The following is an 18594-nucleotide window of genomic DNA, read 5'->3' on the forward strand; positions in this document are numbered from 1 at the left end:
TAGTAAGATTGATCTATAGATCTGTGATTATTACTCAAAATCGACTACTCCATACTCCATAAGACAGTAAATATTATCGGATGTGATTTGTCAATTCCTTGAGGACTTGATCTCGCACTCCAGAATTGAATCAATTGTCAATCTACCATTACTAAGTAACCTGTAGTTGGAAGTTGGAAACTTGGAATAGAAGGAAAAAAAAAAAAAGAAAAAAAAGAGCAATTAAAACGGACAGATTTTGAAAAGTATTCCAGTCAACACGGAGTTTGACTCCTGATAAATTACGTTAGTTTGTTTTGGAACTCCACTCACAAAACAAAGCCTCCTATTTCGTCATCTCTTTATCAAACTACCTTACCTGCCCATTCAAAAACTTCAAAATTCATTTTCACTCCATTCAAAAAAATCAAAATTTTAGGGTTTTCTCTTTTTCTCGCTCTAAAATTTTCTGTAGATCGAAGAACTCTGAGTCGTAAAAATGGTGTCGCAGGATTATATACAGAAAATGGAGGTTCGGCAGAACTTCCGGAATCTCTGGCACGCTGATCTTCTTCGCACTGTTCAAGCTGATACTCCTTGTAAGATTATTTTTCTTCTTCTTTTTCAATTCATCAATAGTTTTCATTACTTTGGATTTTCACTGTGGAAATCACTGTTTTCTGATTTTATTTTTTTTTTGGAATTTTTTGATTTTGTTGCAGATTGCTGTTTGTCGTTGTTCTGGTAAATTCTTTGATCCGCTAATTTCTCAATTGCTGATTAGTTGAATTTAAGTGTTGTTAGTGTATTTAGTGATTGTTTGACGAGATGTGGATGATTTTGCTTGTTGACTTTGCGGTTTATTCGAGATGATTGATTAGGTTTTCAGTTTTAAGAAGTACTGAAATGTAGGTTTTTAATTGAGTTTTGAATTTTTGATTGTCAATTTTGTGCTTTGTAACTGTAATTGGTCGAAAGTTTCAGCTGGTAATTAGATTTTTTGCGTTTAAAATGAATTTTGATTGGCAGTTTTGTGCTTTGCAACTGAAATTGGTCTTGAGTTTCAGTTGATATGCTCCGTATTAGAACCTTGCATTTTAAATGAATTTTGATTGCCAGATTTGTAATTTGACATAGAATGCTTATGAAATGTTCCACTTGCTTTTTTTTTTTTTTTTTTTTTATTTATTTTTGGATAGTTTTCAGTTGATCATAATTAGGATATCATGTGATTGAATATACTAGTAGCTTGCATCAAGTATGGCTTCAAAATGCCTCGAGTAGTTTATAGACGATGTAATTGTGTAGGGAAGACCGGGAGTTGGAAAAAAAAAACATAATATTTTGCAATCTCAAGTAGACCCTTGATATTTGTAGAACTTGGAAGGAGATGCTTGATTTTTATTTTGTGCTTCATCTGTAACATCAAAATGAGCTGTGCCAGATTAGTGAGGATCTAAAAAAGTAAACAGAATTTTTAGTTATAGTAGTTACTCCCAATAAAAAAGTAATCTCTAGAAGGAATCTCTTAGGCTGAAATTTCTTAAGTAGTTTATCACTTATGTTGTGTGATTTAAAAGAAACAAATCAAACTAACTTTAATCCATTGAATATTGTTGCAATGGAGATTAGTTATCCTTTGTCGGTTCTTTGCTTGAAAATTAAGAGAGGAAAGGAAGAAGGGAGATGAAGAATTAGAAATGGAAGGGTGGAGAAAAGTAAGTCAGGGAAGCACATGTAGCACTCCTTTCTTAAACCAGGAATGCTTTTCCCACCCTTAGAAAAACTATAATAACCCTGGAAAGTTATCTTCATCCACTTACAAACCAAACAAAGGAAAATTGGAAAAATTAGTTTTCCTAAAACGATAATCCTTTTAACCAAATGCAGCATTAAGATAGTGGGAGAAAGGAAAAATTCTAAACGGGAAGCTTCATGTATGGCTAATGATCAATATATATTGTGTCTTTGAATTACTAAATGTCAAAAGAGGTCATATACTGTCAACAATCAAGCTTGCATCAGATATTTTTGAATTTAATATTAAATTAAACTTCTAGAGGTTGAGAGCTTGTTAATTTCTTAGTTAGCACTTAGCAGATGGAGGTTTTCTAATTTGAAGTTTAGGAAATCTATAAATTGATTTAGTTTATGAATGTTATGATGGACTTTAGTTTTTTTTTCGTCGGAGCACATAATGTTATGTCCTTATTATATGCACGCTCAACATGTATTAGTCGAGTCAAAGCTAATCTCTCTTTATCATGTATGTTAAGTTTTTTACAGTAGTATTGCTGATTTATTTTGGTTCTATTTATAGTGCTCCATGTGTGTCATATATGCTGCGTAAACGTGCTCTTTACAATGACATGTCAAGGTGAGTATATATTTTGCAGCTGTTAATTATTTTGTTAAGTGTATATAAAAAATTCCCTTCCCTGAAAAGAAATACTACCTTCGCTCTATGAAGTTCTACGACTTCTACCCATTTGTTGTAAACATGCAGTTTTTTGCAATAAGAGGTTGTTACTTTTGAAGACCATTTGGTTTGTTTACTATGAAGTACTTTATGCAGAGGAGCTAAAGCTGGGGGCTTAATATATTTTAAGGAAAAGGGATTGTATGGGCCAAAGGTCCATAAAATGATTCTTCCTCCGTTTAACTTTTTGATGCATCGCTTAGGATTTCACGGTCTCCTTGGCAATTTATGGTGAAATATTTAATGGATTTAGGGGTTGTTTATTGAGAGGGGTAGTGGGGACCAAAGGGACAATGTTTTAAGAAATCGGAAAGGTTAGTAAAGACAAATGGCTGTTTTCACAAGCAAAAACTTACCCAAGAGGGGAAAAAAGGTGATAAATCTTGATTGAAACTTCCCTTTCATGAAAGTGATGCATCGAGAAACACGGAAGAAGTATATACAGCTGTAATTTGCTAAGAAAGATAAAATGCAGAATGCTAAGTGGATAGAACTTCATGGAACAGAGGTAGTACGTTGAAGTTGATTTTAACACACTTTTCTTTTGCTTGTAGATATGTATGTTGTGCAGGTTATATGCCTTGCAGTGGTCGGTGTGGTGAAAGCAAATGCCCTGAATTTTGTCTTGCAACTGAGGTACAGTGGATGTGCTTAATTTAATAGCTGAACTGTTAACTCTGCATCCCTCACTCCTTTAATTCCTTCCTCTCTGTCTCTGTTCTTTTTAGTTTGGTTAATTCTAGCACAGAGCAAAATGGGTTGGTAGAATGGCAGTGTCTATCTTTTTTTTTTTCCTTTCTCCCTGCTTATGAAACATTTCCCTCCTGTTCAGACAATTATATGTTTCTAAGCTAAGTTTTCTTCAATTTAATCTAACCAAGATGTTGACATAATTAGTGCATAAATTACCTATTGATCTCAATAAAGGCAACATTTAAGAGCAGTTTAGGCCTCATTACCATGCTATTCAGTGTAGAATTACCACTTTAGTTTTATGCACCTACTCTGAAAGAGAAAATTACTAACCAAGAGAGTTGATTTTGTGAAATGATATATATTATGCCTCTTTTCCAATTCCCCATTGTAAAATTGAATATAATTTGGGAGAGCATAGAAATTTGACAGGATGATACAGTAGGCAGATAAAGAGGAAGGTGCTGGTTACCCCTCCCCCCCCCCCCCCTCTCTCCCCTATCCAATTTGTTTGCTACTTTGATGTGACATGGATGAGAAGATAAAAGAAGAATAAGAGGGGTGTGCAGAAGAGGGTTGTGGCTGATCGCAAATGGCGGTGAGAGGCGGCCTTGGGATCAGGGAGCTACAAATTTTTTTATTGATAAAATAAAGCTAGCAAAGTTGAATGGAAATGGTTTTAGGTACTAGTCCCTAGGAATCAAGTATAAGGGGGTTTTACCACTAGCTCATGGTTTTGTTCAAATACTTATGTTTCATGGGTCTTTTTCTTTTAAATATACAACATTACAACCTTCCATTTGCTTTGGAATAATGAACACAATTCTGACCCTACTAACATTTGTGTTTGATGGGTAGTGTCAATTGGAGTATAGGTACTAGTCGCTTCACCTCAACACTTTGTTTGGATAAGAGAAATTGGAGAGAAAGGAAGAGAAGGGAAAGGGAAGTTATGTGGATAAGAGGTTGGGGGAAGGGATCTTCCCTCCTTGAATAAAGACCATCCCTCCAAAATTAAAGCGAATTGGGTGTGGCCAATGAAAATACAAATGTGGTGTCACCTGACCTGGATTTATTCTGTCCATCTGGTCATAGTTGCATCCTCCAAAGTCTTGCTAATTTAAAGGGTTTGGGTTGGGATTTAGAGCAAGAATTGAATTTTGCATTTGGCGTGTGTCGGTGTGTCCTTTGCCACCCTCCTCCCTTTGATCAAAATGTTGTGACAATGATTTTTATGGTAAGAAAAGAAAAATGTGGTGTCACTTGACCAGGTTTTATTCTTGTCCAATTAGTCAGAGGTGCATCCTCCACATTCTTGCTAATTTTGATGGGGTTGTTGCCATCCCCATCCCTTTTCTATGTACTCTTTCTAAAAGCTGTATGGTCACCAATTTGATTTTTTGGCTGTTTCTTTTATGTTCTTTAATCTTTGTTGATAAATGCTTGCTGTCTCCTGCTGTGATGACTGAATTTCAGTTACTTACAAGCTCAACACATCATATGCGGAAGGGAACCTCCCTTTGTCATCCATACCTTATACTCAGTCTTGGTTTGTTTGTTTGATAACCAATTAACCACTGACATTTAACTAATTGGCAACAGCTTCTACGTCTGTCTTCTTGCTTTTATTATGTGGATTAGCTACTTGGTGAAACAGTTGCATTATGGTTCCTTACTATCTCTGCGGCCTTTGATTTACAGGTCTTTCTCTGCTTTGGGAATTCTGTGGCCTCCACACGATTTATGTTACAGGATGAGTTCAACATACAGACAACTCAATGTGATAACTGCATAATTGTATTTCCCTTGCTCTGCTTCTCCAAACTAGTCCTTAATGTTCATTTATCTTTTTTCCCCATTATTAACATGCGTTCTATGGTAGGGTTTTATGGTCTGCCTGAACCAAATTGCATGCATATTTTCCATAGTAGCAATGATTGTGGGAAGTCAAGAAATCCAAGAAGCATCTCAATTGTTGAATTGCCTTTCTGATTTGGTTTACTGCACGTAAGTCTCTTCCTCCTTATTCTTCTTAATCCGACTAGTGAATATCCACCTGATTTGGTTTTTTTTTTTGTGTGCAGTGTCTGTGCGTGTATGCAGGTAAGCAGTCATCAACTTTTATTAAAGTATCATGGACTTACTGGTATGCTTAAGTGACTTCTAAAATATCCATCACATTTTAGTTCGTGGGAATGCAAGTTGTATAAATGGATATGGTCAACAACGCATACCTTACACTAAGCCTTGTGACAGGGTGAAGTAGATTATGCTGTCTTTTGAATTACATGCTTGTTTTGAGTTGGTCTGATATTCTGACATACAATACAAGGAGTCAAAAGTGGATTGGTCTATAATGGACGCAAGCAACCTTGAGTGGTACCAATAAGGTTGCTATACTAAACTTGTGCTTATTGATACCTGAATTAAGTACCAATATACTTCTTTGTTGGCGCCTATCAGAAAATGCGCTTAATGAGTACCATTAGTTAAATTGATGCGCTTAATTGGTATTTGGTACCATTAATTTAATTTGGAACCAATAAAGAAGTGTATTGGTACTTAGTTTGGGTACTAATAAGCACAAATTTAGTACCAACAACATAGATTTAAAGTTGTTTCTGTCCAAAATAGTCACAAGGCACTTTTGATTTTGACAACCTCGCTCACATTTATCAGCTGTCTGAACCAGCCTAGCAAATGCAACTTATTACCATGAAATCCCATGATCAAGGGTCCCTTTCTATGGCTAATTGGCTAGGAATGGAGCATTTTCTTTCATTTAAACCTTCTCTTTCTTTTGAAACTCAACAAAGATCTATTTAGGATTGTCAGATATGGACCTGTGATCCCATGATCTATTCCTGAGCGTCAGACAGTTCGTGATTTCTTCCATTGCGATCTGACATCCAGACTTGGATTACTTAAAAAAAGGAAAAGATATTTTTATTGAAGGCAACATTTCAAATTGCATATACTGCTAATAATTTGTCAGTACACTCAAATGGCATTAACTATATTAGTAAAATGTCCAAGTCATCATAAGCAAAGCATTCTAATCTATCTTTACTTTGGGAATCTTTTGTGTCATTTTTTGGATCTTCTTCCACATCCACTTTCACGGCCCTTAGTAACCCCAACCATCTGTCAGACTCCATTAGGGTTGAGTCGTGTCTCTATATAAACCATCTTTCTTTACCCTTACTTGTAGGCTCTTTTTCTTAGGCATGATAGGGGTCTCAAAAACATTTTCTTGGGATTTTGGACCCAAGCACTTTTTTATTTGGAGGAGCCTTCTACCTCCAAGACGCTCTTTGTTACTCTTTGACTTCGTCGGAATATATGGTTCTGCGGTAGCTTCACTAGCTAGAGAACCCTTACAAACGGGCCACTCACTTTACTCTTTCCTTCTAGCATTAGTTTTGCTCTTCTCATTACGGGCATTCATCCACATTTATAAATGTTGGACAGTGTGCCGATTCAAGCACAATGTTAAAAGATGACATTGGCCTCAGTCCAATACTCTTCGAAATATATGGCATTGTCCAAGGAGAAAGCAACGTCACATGGCCATATAACATCTTGCCTTGGAATAATATGCGCGTAAAGCCATATTGCCTCATGTCGCTAGAAGGAATATAAAAGGAAATCTAGTCAAGTTAGGCATACAAACATAAGGAGTTTCATTTATTTTTGTCAATCCTGCCTATAATCTTTCTTCAAGCTCCTTTGACTTGGAAAAGTTGCCTCCAATCGTCATTTGATCTAGCTGGAAAGCACCTCTTTCTCCTTTCATGGCTGTCTTGTAATAAACCTTCCTGTGCCTTTTCTTTTTATTTGTTTTGGGGATTTGGTGTAATTAGTTTTAAATTTCCTGTTCGTTGAAGCTTTCCCCAACTGGGTGAAAAAAGGTAAATGAGTGCCAAAAAAAAAAAAAAAAACACTTGGGTACACATACTTGCAGGTGTTCTGTGTTCATTTAACTCGCAGGTGTACCCAGACACCACACTGTTAAAGTTTTCACTATTTTGCTCCTCACCCCCCAAATCAACTCACCCACTCACAAACACATCGAACTTAATGTGTCTGAGTATAGACTTCTAGCTACTAGTTACTTTACGAAGGACTTGCTTCATAAGCCATGAAGAGTGAAAAATATAGAGTTTGTCTTGTTTAAATCAACAAATAATCTGCAGTATTGACTTGTGACTAGTGTTCTTGCTGTAAATCTAATAGACTTCATATGCTGAATATAGCAATTGAGCTTTGCTTTGGTTCCAAGTTCTTTGTAAAGGTGGCTTGTACGACATAAACCTACATGTTTGTGGTTATGCTCAGGGTGAGATTGTTAGTTTAGCATGAGCTGAACTTTCTGGAAGTTCAAGGGGCTGATAACTGTGATAAGTGACCAATACTATTCATTGGAAACAAGGCATTGCCAAAGTCATGAGATGTAGAGTCTTGGTCCTCCGTTAGTTAAATATACAGTCCTTGATAGTGAGAGATAAGGAGGGTTTTAAATGTGACAAAGAACAAGTTTGTTAGCAAAACAATCTTACAGTACATTTTTGGGAGGCAACTTCTGCTTTTGTTTTTATTGTTGCAAGGTCAGAAATAAAATTGCTATGGTTAAGCATCCACTGTTTTCACTAAAGATTGTCACCGTATCTGGTACACTGAAATGTCTTATTACTATTATTCTCATCGCACTTAGATAACCAGTGGCAAGTTGCTTATTATTGCAGACACAGCATAAGATTGAAATGGACAAGCGAGATGGCAAGTTTGGGCCTCAGCCGATGGCAGTGCCCCCAGTTCAGCAGATGTCTCGGATTGACCAGCCGTATCCTCCCACTGTTGGATATCCATCTCAACCTCAGGGATATCCACCTCAGCCTCAAGGATATCCACCCCAAGGATATCCTCCTCAAGCTCATGGATATCCACCTCAACCTCAAGGATATCCTGCTCCAGGCTACCCACCAGCAGGTTCTGCTTATCCTCCTCAAGGCTACCCACCCGCTGGCTATCCCAAGTGATCCTCTTCTTGCTAGTTGAAGAGGTCTAAAATATTTGATTCATTGAGTCGAGCTATGTGTAATATACATAGATTTTACCCTTAATTATTCTTGATGTGTCTAGACTTGATTGACAAGTCGACAACTCTCAAACTAGTCTAAGATACAATATGTCTATCTTTTTTTTTTCTTCTTTTTTTTTTTGGGGTCTGAGTGTTCGTAAATTGTAATCTGCACAATGCTATTATTGGAAAATTCCAGTTGAAGAGTTCTTAAAGACTATTTGCTTTGGGTTTTGACATATTATTACCCCTTGTTCCTTCATTCTTCAGGTTGTCCTCTTATTGTCACAACCACTTTGCATTGCCTTAATGCCATAGAAAAGTGGAAGCACAACCTTCATAAAATTTGGAGAAAGCAAAATTAAAGCAATACGGAGTATATCAACGTGTCCATAAAAAAAAAACATTTGTTTTGGTGGAAATGATTTTTCTTTCACTTCATATTTCTTTTCTTTTTTTTTTTTTGTTAAAGGATAGAAAAACAATTTTTTTCATAGGTAAAAATGTTATTTTTAAAAGGAAACCATAACCTCATATAAAGAAGGTATGTTACTCTTTCCTCTTTACTCAACACTTCTCCTTTTACTCACCTTTATGTGTCTTTTCCATTTTACTTCCAATATTCTTTTTCTCCGCTATGTTTTGGAAAATTTACAAATTGCAGCCATTTAAAGTTCGTATTTTGCAAATTGCAGCCATTTAATTTTTTTTTTTGCAAATTGCAGCCCAAAAGTTCGTATAAATTGTAAATTGCAGCCTGATTCAATTTTTTCATCGGTTTACATGTTAAAAAATCTCCGGCTAAGGTTTTAGGGGTTATTAAGGGCCCGAATTGAGCTCGGAATTAGCAAAAAAATAACTTAAGTGTCTCATATTTACAGTTTCCCACAAATCGATACATTTTCGTTACGCAAAACGAGATACTTGCTTTATTTTTTTGCTAATTACGTAAAAAGGTTTTTCATTTGATTATAAGAAAACTCAAGTCTCACCTTATATTTTTGACACGTTTTCTTTTCTCATCATAAGTTTTCTTATAATCAAATGAAAACCCTTTTCACAATCATGTTTTCCATTGAAAATTATATACGTAAAGAAGAAAATAGTTTTCTATGACAAAGCCTTAGAAAATGTTAAACCTCGATCATACAAAGAAATTGTTAAAAATGAATGTGACCTACTGAGTACGTAGTGACCTTGATGAGAGCTTCCCATACATGAAAGCTAACTAATTAAACTCGTTATACAACAAAAATCTTTGCTGGAAAGCTACAACTTTGTTCAGTTGTTCACACTCGTATCCATTGAAAACAAAATCATTCAATAACAATCTTAAAAAGCTAACAATCTATGCTTTATACTTTTAGAGTAATTTCATTGTCATCACCTGAATTTCACAATAACAAGTTATAAGAGGCTTCTTCGCAGCGTCGTATGTTGTTGAGTGAAAGAGAGTATTATATTGCGCATGTACGGGTACGGCTGCACAACATCCCCGAAGCAACGCATAGGACGGTGCCAATTATTGACGCCAGTTAGTTAAACTTTTGATATTACGCGTTACAATCATCAATCATCTGTTATTAGTAACTGGAATTTCCGTACTTTTTGACTAATTGTACGCTTAATGATTCATTAAACAATTCCGGTCGTGCTTCGAGTTGATTTTTAATAGTTTTCGTGTTCGTGCCAACTATATATCTCGTTGATCAAATCTTTTTGCCAGTTTGTTGGTTACATTATCTCATCTCAACAATCAACATTACAAGTCTTGGTGTTAACTTAAATTAGCTAAATTGTCGATACGCATCGATTGTCTTTACCTTTTATATACTCCTTCAATATGATCCTTCTTGTACATTTTTTTTTTTTGGAAATTTAAAGCACACATTCAGCGCCCATCTTATATACTATGTGTATACGAATTACAATTTTGACAAAATAAGATTAGATAAAAGAAAAAAAAAATGAGGAAAATACAAATTAATCTGCCGATAAACGAATTTTTGTTAATCTAATGACATTTTTGTAAATATATGGGAAAAGCAGGGTCATTTATTCAATACTTTTGGTGAGCTGTCCAAAAACTATTTGCAACTTACTTTTACTATTTGGTGAGGAAATTACACATATACCCCTCAACTAGTACATGAAAAGACGCATATACCCCTCCACTGATACTTGAAAAGACAATTATACCCCCAGATACTTATTTTATTTTTATTTTTTTAATATGAGTAGAAAAATTCAGACATGATTTCCATATTTTTTATCCATGTTTTCATATTAATATCCATTTTTTTTAATTTTACAATGTTGATAATTAAAGATATTAATATGAGTAGAAAAATTCAGACATGATCTCACATGAATATATATGCTTTATCGTATCTATAAACAAACCAGTCAAAGCGTGTTGTGCGAATAGTGTTACAGTCAAACTGTGTCAACTAAAAAAACGAAGGAAGTATATGTTTAAATAATATAATTTAATAATATAATTTTGACCAAAAAAGAAAAAAACCAAGTAGAGTTTAAGCTCAAAATTTTAATTTTAATTTAAGCCAAAGTAAAATTGGTAACGTTGGTTATAGATAAAGCGTGGGTACAAAATTATTTCCATAATGCGTGCAAGTCATATAAAATAATTGAGATTTTTACTATTAGTTCATTTAGTTGACACTAATTGGATCCATAACTAAGTAGACAAGTAGTGATCACAATGTAGGGGTTATATTTAGTCATTTGGTTGACTTATTAGTTGTACTTAATGAAATTATGAAACGTCCGTAACTACTTGAATCAGCTTAATTATTAAAAACAAGAGAGTCAACCGTTAAGCCGATTCTATTTTCATATTATATGTAGTTGATTCCTTAATTAAATTAAATTATCTCTTAACTCGAAGTTTTTTAGTAGGAATTTTGCGGATACCTATTTCAATCTTTATTAGTTTTGAACAACTTTTAAGTGGAAAAATGTAGCCATGTAAATGAGGTAAAATTGGGTAAATTTTATACAATATAGGATGTTAAACGCCCTTTGAATGTAAATGAGACTTTTATTTTTTAACATTTGAGGAATAATGTTAAATCGATTTTATGATGTGACATTATGTAATTTAATTCAATGAAAAATACATGATGTCACGTTACGCATAATTCTATTACTTTATTACATTAAAGATTATTTTCATTATCATAACCTCTGTATAGATAAATTAACAATCAGAGAATAGACGTATATCATTTTATTATATGTAGTCATTAATGTTACTTGATATGATAAATTACATATCGTGATATCATTCATATATATTCTTACTTACAATACAAACAACAAAGAATATGGGCTCTGTTTAAATAGCACGCAATTACTAGAAAGAAGAAGAGCATGACATATGTAATAAAATGAGGTGGTACGTACATACTTCCACCACTAATTGAATAATTTTTGGTACGTTTCATTTAATAACATTTAGGGCCCCATTCAAACTCAAATGTTTAGTGATCACACATTCACATAAACACATGACACATGCATGGATAATAATTAACGTGGTGAAGAAGGATGTAAGGATATATAAATAATGGTTCATCATTCATTCATTCATTCGTACTATATATCTAGTGAAGATGCTTGAATTCAAGGTAAAAATTGAAGGAGTTTCCCAAGTTTATTTATAAAAGGAAGCTAAGCTAAGGTAGTGGTCATTATTGAAGGAAGTGGATGCAATGGATTTATCAGGGTAATTTAACATATTTTCACGGGAAATAATTACTTTCAATTAGTTAAAGTAATAAATTGGAAGGGGGTAGTTTGTTACCTCCATTATTGAAGGTGACAAATTTCATCATTATATGTTCGTCCTTAATGTCACTATAATCTTCGGCCATCTTCATCATCGTCCTTGATCTTTATCTTTTCTTATTAGAACGGTATCTCCTTAAATATATAGTTTTACCCATAAGGTTCCTAACTCGTGACTTTATAAGGTTTGAGAGGCAAACATATAGTATTACTTTACCACCTTCTTTGTTTACATAGTATATTCAACATTTTAGTTTATTTTAATTATTTTATTGTGGAAGATACGCATACCATAAATTCCCTTTGGGTTAGGGAATTGTCGAAATTGCTTAAATCTTGATTGTGAAAAAAGTAAATCCATTAAAAATAGGTAAAGTGGTAAAAAAAAATAAACGTAATTTAAAATAAAGTAAAGTGATGAGAACTTCTAAAAAAATATTCCAAAGGATTCGTATACCACAAGGTAAAATTCAAGTATAGAAACTTGACGATATCATGCAAAATCTCAACGCATACGCATTGCAGTGGAAGGTTCAGCATTGTGCTAAATCAACAACACTTCCAGCTATAGTCCTGTAATAATACATACTAATCATACTTTCTTTTAAAGACACGCATGCAATAATACAGTGTCTATAATTCTAATTTCTGAATTAAAGATCTTAACTTTATTCAATTGATTATGTTAAAAGTATACAAATCTTTGTCTTTTTATAGAAACTTTTTAGTTGCAAGAATAATACTTTATAAGATGGATGGGGTGTGAAACTTCTCTCCAAGACAAGGGAAGAAGTTTCATATCACTAAGTGTTTTTTTTATTAAAAAAAAATTAATAATTATTGAATTAATATTATCACGATGGTAAGTTATTATAATTATCATTGAATTTTTTTACTAAAATGATTTGATTTTGAATCAGCTTTGACATTAGTTGTGTACAATACTACTCTGTAATAATTAGTTTTGATTATAGGTGGCGGCAGATGGATAGTTTAAATTGATTTTGATTTGGACTATATTCAATTGACATGTTTTATTTTTTTAATTTTAGTCTTGTTTATCAAATGACATTTGGATTCTTAGTTTGTCAATTAGTCTCTCATGATCGATGATTAATCATTATCATTATCAACGTCACTAAATTATAAATCATGAAAACTTGGTCAATCTTGATAGCCTTATCAATTTGAATCATGTAATTTTTATTTTTTTTGGACAATGTGAATCATGTAATTAATTTCATATTAGTGTTAGAAAATTAATTTATAGCAATATTACAACTCAAATTTTCCCTTATAAAACATACAAGGTACTTCAAAGTCCTCTTTCCTTAGTGTTGGCAAAACAATTAAATTCATAATTACCTAAATAATTGGGTAATGCATACAAATATTTAATATACTTTCGTTTTTAGTACTCAGTTCTCCATATTAAATTGGGAATTTATCGACAATTCACGAGTAAATCGATGTAATAAATGTTTATTTATTGTCTATTTTTTTTTCCACTTTTAACTTCTTATTATATGCTATATATCTTTTTCCTAAATAATTTATTGCAAGCAATGTAATACTATAAAAATAACTAAGGGTATGTTCTCTTCAGCTTAATTACAATTCAGTTCAGTTCCTAATATCATTCTCTCATAAACAATTCATTTCAATTCAGTTCAGCGCCAAACAGTTCAGTTTAGTTCAGCTCCAATCAATTCAGTTTAGTTCAGTTGTTTTCTGTTAATCAAAACAGACCCTTAGTGGTATTTTATCCTTAACTCCGCTTAAAATAGTGCATACAACCTATAGAAGCTCTTCCTATCCAATTTCCCCCTTAATTCAATCTCTCCTACTCAGCTTACACTATCTTAATGGCTTAAACTAATACTCTTAAGTCTCTAATGGTAGCACTTTAAGACAATTGTCCCCATCACTATATAATTTAAGATCCAATTATCCAATAAGTGAATCCACAAAAAAGAAATCGTACTTCTCCAAATAACAGCCACCATAAGTGACCACTCACTTATTATATTTCTACTCTTAGATTAATCAAATATGATGATTTTGATGGGCAAACTAAATTCCATAATATGTTGTATTGATGCAAATAATATACCTAAACATATGTCAATAGACAATAGTACGTTGTCATATCATATAATATTTGCCCTCATTCTCACATCTAAATGTGCCAATGAATCTACCCAATGTGCCAAAACATCTTGTCATTTCCTTTGCCACTAACCACACAACAATGAACAAAAAATTAAAGCAAATTTGTCCCCCACTAATTTTCACCCAATTACCTTTCTCAAATTGACAATCATTACCCTCTAAAAATTTCACAATTAAATGGTACGGAGTAAAAAACAACAAAAACTAACTCATACAAGATTACATGAAATTATTTCCATTTTTTTTCTTCCTTTCCATTGTAAGTATTCAGTAATATGTACATATCTCATAGGACTGAACTCAGCTCAAGTCTCTGATGCGGATATCAACTAACTTAGCTCGATAGGTCTCGGATCCACAACCCGAGACCTATGATTTAAGAAAAAATAAACTAATCTAAAAATTCGGCCCAAAAATTAATAAGCCAATAGAAGAAAGAAAGTGCTATTTACTCTCATTTTTTTTCTTTTTCTTACCAACTATCAAAACTACAAGAAATTAGTGATAGGAGAATATTCAGAGTAAAAATCAGGAATGCCAGAAGCAGCCCAGAGTTTCTCGTTAAAGTCTTCTTGTAATTCATCAGGGACAAATGGCATCCTACAAAGCGGACACGTCTTCCGATCGTGATCGATCCAACGGTCCACGCAGCACCGGTGGAACATATGCCGGCAATTCCTCATCCGTCGGATCTCGTCCTCCTCCTCGAACTCGTACAGGCACACCGCGCAGCTCTCCGACGGGCCGGGCTCGTCGGGCCCGGCGGCGGAGAGGACCTCGGCGTAGGTGACGGCGGGGAGCATCTCCCGGATGAGGGCGCCGGCGGAGGAGATAGGCTGGACCGGGCCGGGCTCGGGCTGGTCGAAGTCGTTGGCGGGCTCGACGAGGGAGGAGAGGCCCATGAGGCGGAGGAAGGAGAGGATGAGGTTGCGGAGGAAGCCGAGGAACGAGAGTGTTGTGAGGAGGAGCTTGGGGAGGAGGACCTCCGTATAGCCCGCCGGAAAGCCCATGTGTGTGTAGGGTGGTGATTTTGTAGAGAGAGAAAGAGGGAGAAGTAAGAGAGAGAAAGTGAAAGGATAGTGAAGATGAGGAGGGAGAAGATGAGGTATGATGTGAATTATTTATATAGGGAGATGGTGATGGGATGGGGATAGTGGAATTTTGAGAGTGTATAAAGGTGTAATTTTTTATATTTAAAATTAATTAATTAATTAATTTTTTGTTAGGAATTTTTTTCTTTCTTGTGACAAGGTCACTATGATTAATTAATTTAGAGTCAGCATCTACATTTATATAAATCATATATTCCTATCATAATACATTAATACTACACTAAGTTACTAACATAAAAGTAACATACTAACATGTACAAGGTACACTTTTGATAAGTTATACGCGTATTAATTTGTAGAATGGAATATAATTTTCTTATATATCGTAAAATTATATTTTCAAATATTTATTTAAAAACGATTTTATTATGAAAAAAATTCTCAAATTCAAGTGGGGTTCAAGACATGTAACATCATCATCGTTGTATTGATATTTTGATTGTTATTTTAATGTCTAATAAATCCTTACTAAACTGAATTGGAGTCGAATTATGCCCTACAACGTTATACAGTACAAATGTGCGTCATTACCATAAAGTGCCATCTTTTTGGTATTAGACTCGGTGTTTCATGATTTGTTGTATTTGATAGAACTGGATTTGTTATAATTTATTGAAGCATAGAATTCTAATTAAATTTTCTTTAGTTGATTTTTTCATTTTTTTAGTTATTCAGCATATTCATTTAAAGGTCAAATAAATCACATAAAAAATCAACTCAAACTAGCCACATTAAACCATCTATCATTAAACATCAAGTACTCACACATTTTACTGCACACTTTCTATGTTTACGCAAAAGTTTTTTCACCTTAGCACAACTTTGGATAATCTAATATTTATAGCATCTTGCTAAATACCGTTAAATTATATTAAAAACTCAAACTTGCACGTAACGTAATTATATATATGGTGTGCCTTTTCTTACACTCTGGATCATATCTATATCCAACATTAGTCATGTACATCATACATAATCAATATCTAGTTAGTAAAGTAGTAAATGCCTCGCTCCAATTCATGCACAAAGATAATTAATGTCAAATATTTTTTTTTTTTTTTTTTTTTTTTTGAGAACAGATAATTAATGTCAAATATATGTAGTAGCCTAGTAGGTTTTAATTATACAAGTACACCTATCTTACAACCTCTTAAAATAAGAACGTTTATTTAGAAAAGTTTAGCAAAAATAGACATAAGTCTAAATATAATGAGTAGTTCCATATAAACCATTTTTCTTAAAATACCATTGATTTAAACAAATTTCATTTTTTCCCACTTAAAATATAAAAGTTAAAGGGTTCCCTAAGAAGAAAAATAGTCTCTTTATTAGAAGTCATGAGAATTGAGGATTGTTGTTTCCCCACGGCATCCAAGTTGTGTGACATTTTAATGATGAGTTATAAACAATCAATCAAACAACTTTTAGAAAGATAGCCAATCTTATGAAGTGGGAGCAAAAATTAAGGCCATACCCTAATAGTGGGGGACTCTATATATGCCACAATTATCACTGTTTCCATCTTGATGGGGCTAGTTTGCAAGCACTACCATTTCAGATGCCCCTTTCCCATTTGCTTTTGTTGTTTTCTTTTCCTCTAACCTTTACTAGGACGAACTTGACAAAAACTTTCGTAACAATAACAATTTGTCTAATACGTATGTCTATGATTGTATATTTAAAAAGAGAAATGATATAAAACCTTAAAATAGAATCAGACTAAGGGCCTGTTCTGAATGACTGAACTGAACTGAACTGAGCTGAACTGAACTGAACTGAACTTATTAATTAGTGATTTCTAACTACGGATTAGTGATCTTTGATTATTTATTACTATACATATGTGTATATACAAATGTACATATTATTATTAATAATATTATTATAATTATTATTATTATTATTAATTTTGATTATTATTATTATTTATTGATTATTATTATTATTATTATTATTGTTGTTGTTGTTGTTGTTGTTATTATTATTATTGTTGTTATTATTATTATTATTATTATTATTATTATTATTATTATTTATTAATGATTATTATTATTATTTATTGATTATTATTATTATTATTATTATTGTTAATATTATTATTATTGTTGTTGTTGTTGTTGTTGTTGTGTTGTTGTTGTTGTTGTCGTCGTCGTCGTTGTAATAAGAGCTTAAAAGAATGAAATTTGGCTTTATATCATTAGCAATATCATTAGACGTAAATTAAGAGCTGAACTCAACTGAACTGAGCTGAACTAAACTGAACTGAGCTGAACTGAACTGAGCTGAACTGAACTGAGCTAAACTAAACTAAACTTCAACGGAAGAGAACATACCCTAATTGGAGATAAAGAAAATGCATTCAAATTCAAAATTTTCCTTTTGTTACACCATTTATATGTGAATTTTATATTTTACAATCTATTGGAGATACAATTGATATGTACTTTTTATCTTAACAAGTGCTCATTAAAGGTTGTTGATTAATTTCTAGGTAGGATACCCTAGTGGTGGGGGTTCAAATTAAACCTCATTGGGGCAAGAGGCCGAGGGTAATTGTGGTGGGTTGGACTATATATCAAGGTATGTTCAAATTACCTTGTAATTGACCTAATTAATTAAATAAAGTAAAATAAAAGAATGTATTTTTGGACGCATACTAGACAAACCAAATTAATGTTTGGTGGCCTTAGACGCAAAAAAAAAAAAAAAAAAAAAAAAAAAAAAAAAAAAAAAAAAATTGTTTGTGAATCTTGTTGTTTTTTATCAAATGTTCTTTAGTTTGTTTATCATGGATTACTTCAGTATTTCATTTATTATTATTATTATTATTATTATTATTATTATTATTATTATTATTTGGGGGAAATTTCATTTATTATATGATTACATACATATTCATTAAAAAAAATCCTAGATAATAATTTCAACATAAATTGACTATTTTTAGTTGCTAAGCTACTATATATTCGTATCTTTCTTCAACCACGCACTAATACATAATCATTTACATATCTTACTTTTATTTAGCCAAAAAGGGAAATCATGTTATAATTGGAAGTGTATTAGATAAGTAAAAATAAAAAATAAAAAAGAGTACCTATAGAAAAAAAAATTCAATTAATTTATTATCTTTAAACTAACATGTTTTTCATACAAATACAAATTAATAATTGAAGATACACGCTCGAGCTTACTTTCTGTGTTGATCACAAAGCAAAGAGTAAAAATTATTCACAATTGCTAAAAGTGCTAATGTTAATATAAGTGAT

The 18594-nt window shown here is 32.9% G+C and overlaps 2 protein-coding genes across 2 annotated transcripts; one reads left to right on the forward strand and one right to left on the reverse strand.

The window, feature by feature from the left end:
• Window positions 1-283: 283 nt before the first annotated feature.
• LOC110692748 (synapsin-1-like) lies at window positions 284-8470 on the forward strand. The gene is made up of 8 exons (XM_021869808.1): window positions 284-578; window positions 702-723; window positions 2300-2356; window positions 3013-3094; window positions 4853-4948; window positions 5034-5158; window positions 5236-5254; window positions 7897-8470. Exons 1-8 carry the CDS (start codon window positions 479-481, stop codon window positions 8188-8190), a joined length of 795 nt encoding a protein of 264 aa, XP_021725500.1. The 5' UTR covers window positions 284-478; the 3' UTR covers window positions 8191-8470.
• Window positions 8471-14329: 5859 nt separating this feature from the next.
• On the reverse strand, window positions 14330-15382 carry LOC110692749 (E3 ubiquitin-protein ligase RHA1B-like). Its single transcript, XM_021869810.1, has one exon. The coding sequence runs from the start codon at window positions 15221-15223 to the stop codon at window positions 14702-14704; it is 522 nt and encodes a 173-aa protein (XP_021725502.1). The 5' UTR covers window positions 15224-15382; the 3' UTR covers window positions 14330-14701.
• Between the last annotated feature and the right edge of the window lie 3212 nt (window positions 15383-18594).

Source organism: Chenopodium quinoa, unplaced genomic scaffold (assembly GCF_001683475.1).
Source record: "Chenopodium quinoa cultivar QQ74 unplaced genomic scaffold, ASM168347v1, whole genome shotgun sequence".
Lineage (NCBI taxonomy): Eukaryota > Viridiplantae > Streptophyta > Magnoliopsida > Caryophyllales > Amaranthaceae > Chenopodium > Chenopodium quinoa.

Coding starts and splice junctions, on each gene's coding strand:
- LOC110692748 (XM_021869808.1), top strand. CDS start 479: ATGGTGTCGCAGGATTATATACAGAAAATGGAGGTTCGGCAGAACTTC. Junction 724..2,299: donor TGCTGTTTGTCGTTGTTCTG/GTAAATTCTTTG, acceptor TTCTATTTATAG/TGCTCCATGTGTGTCATATA. Junction 3,095..4,852: donor AATTTTGTCTTGCAACTGAG/GTACAGTGGATG, acceptor TTTGATTTACAG/GTCTTTCTCTGCTTTGGGAA.
- LOC110692749 (XM_021869810.1), bottom strand. CDS start 15,223: ATGGGCTTTCCGGCGGGCTATACGGAGGTCCTCCTCCCCAAGCTCCTC.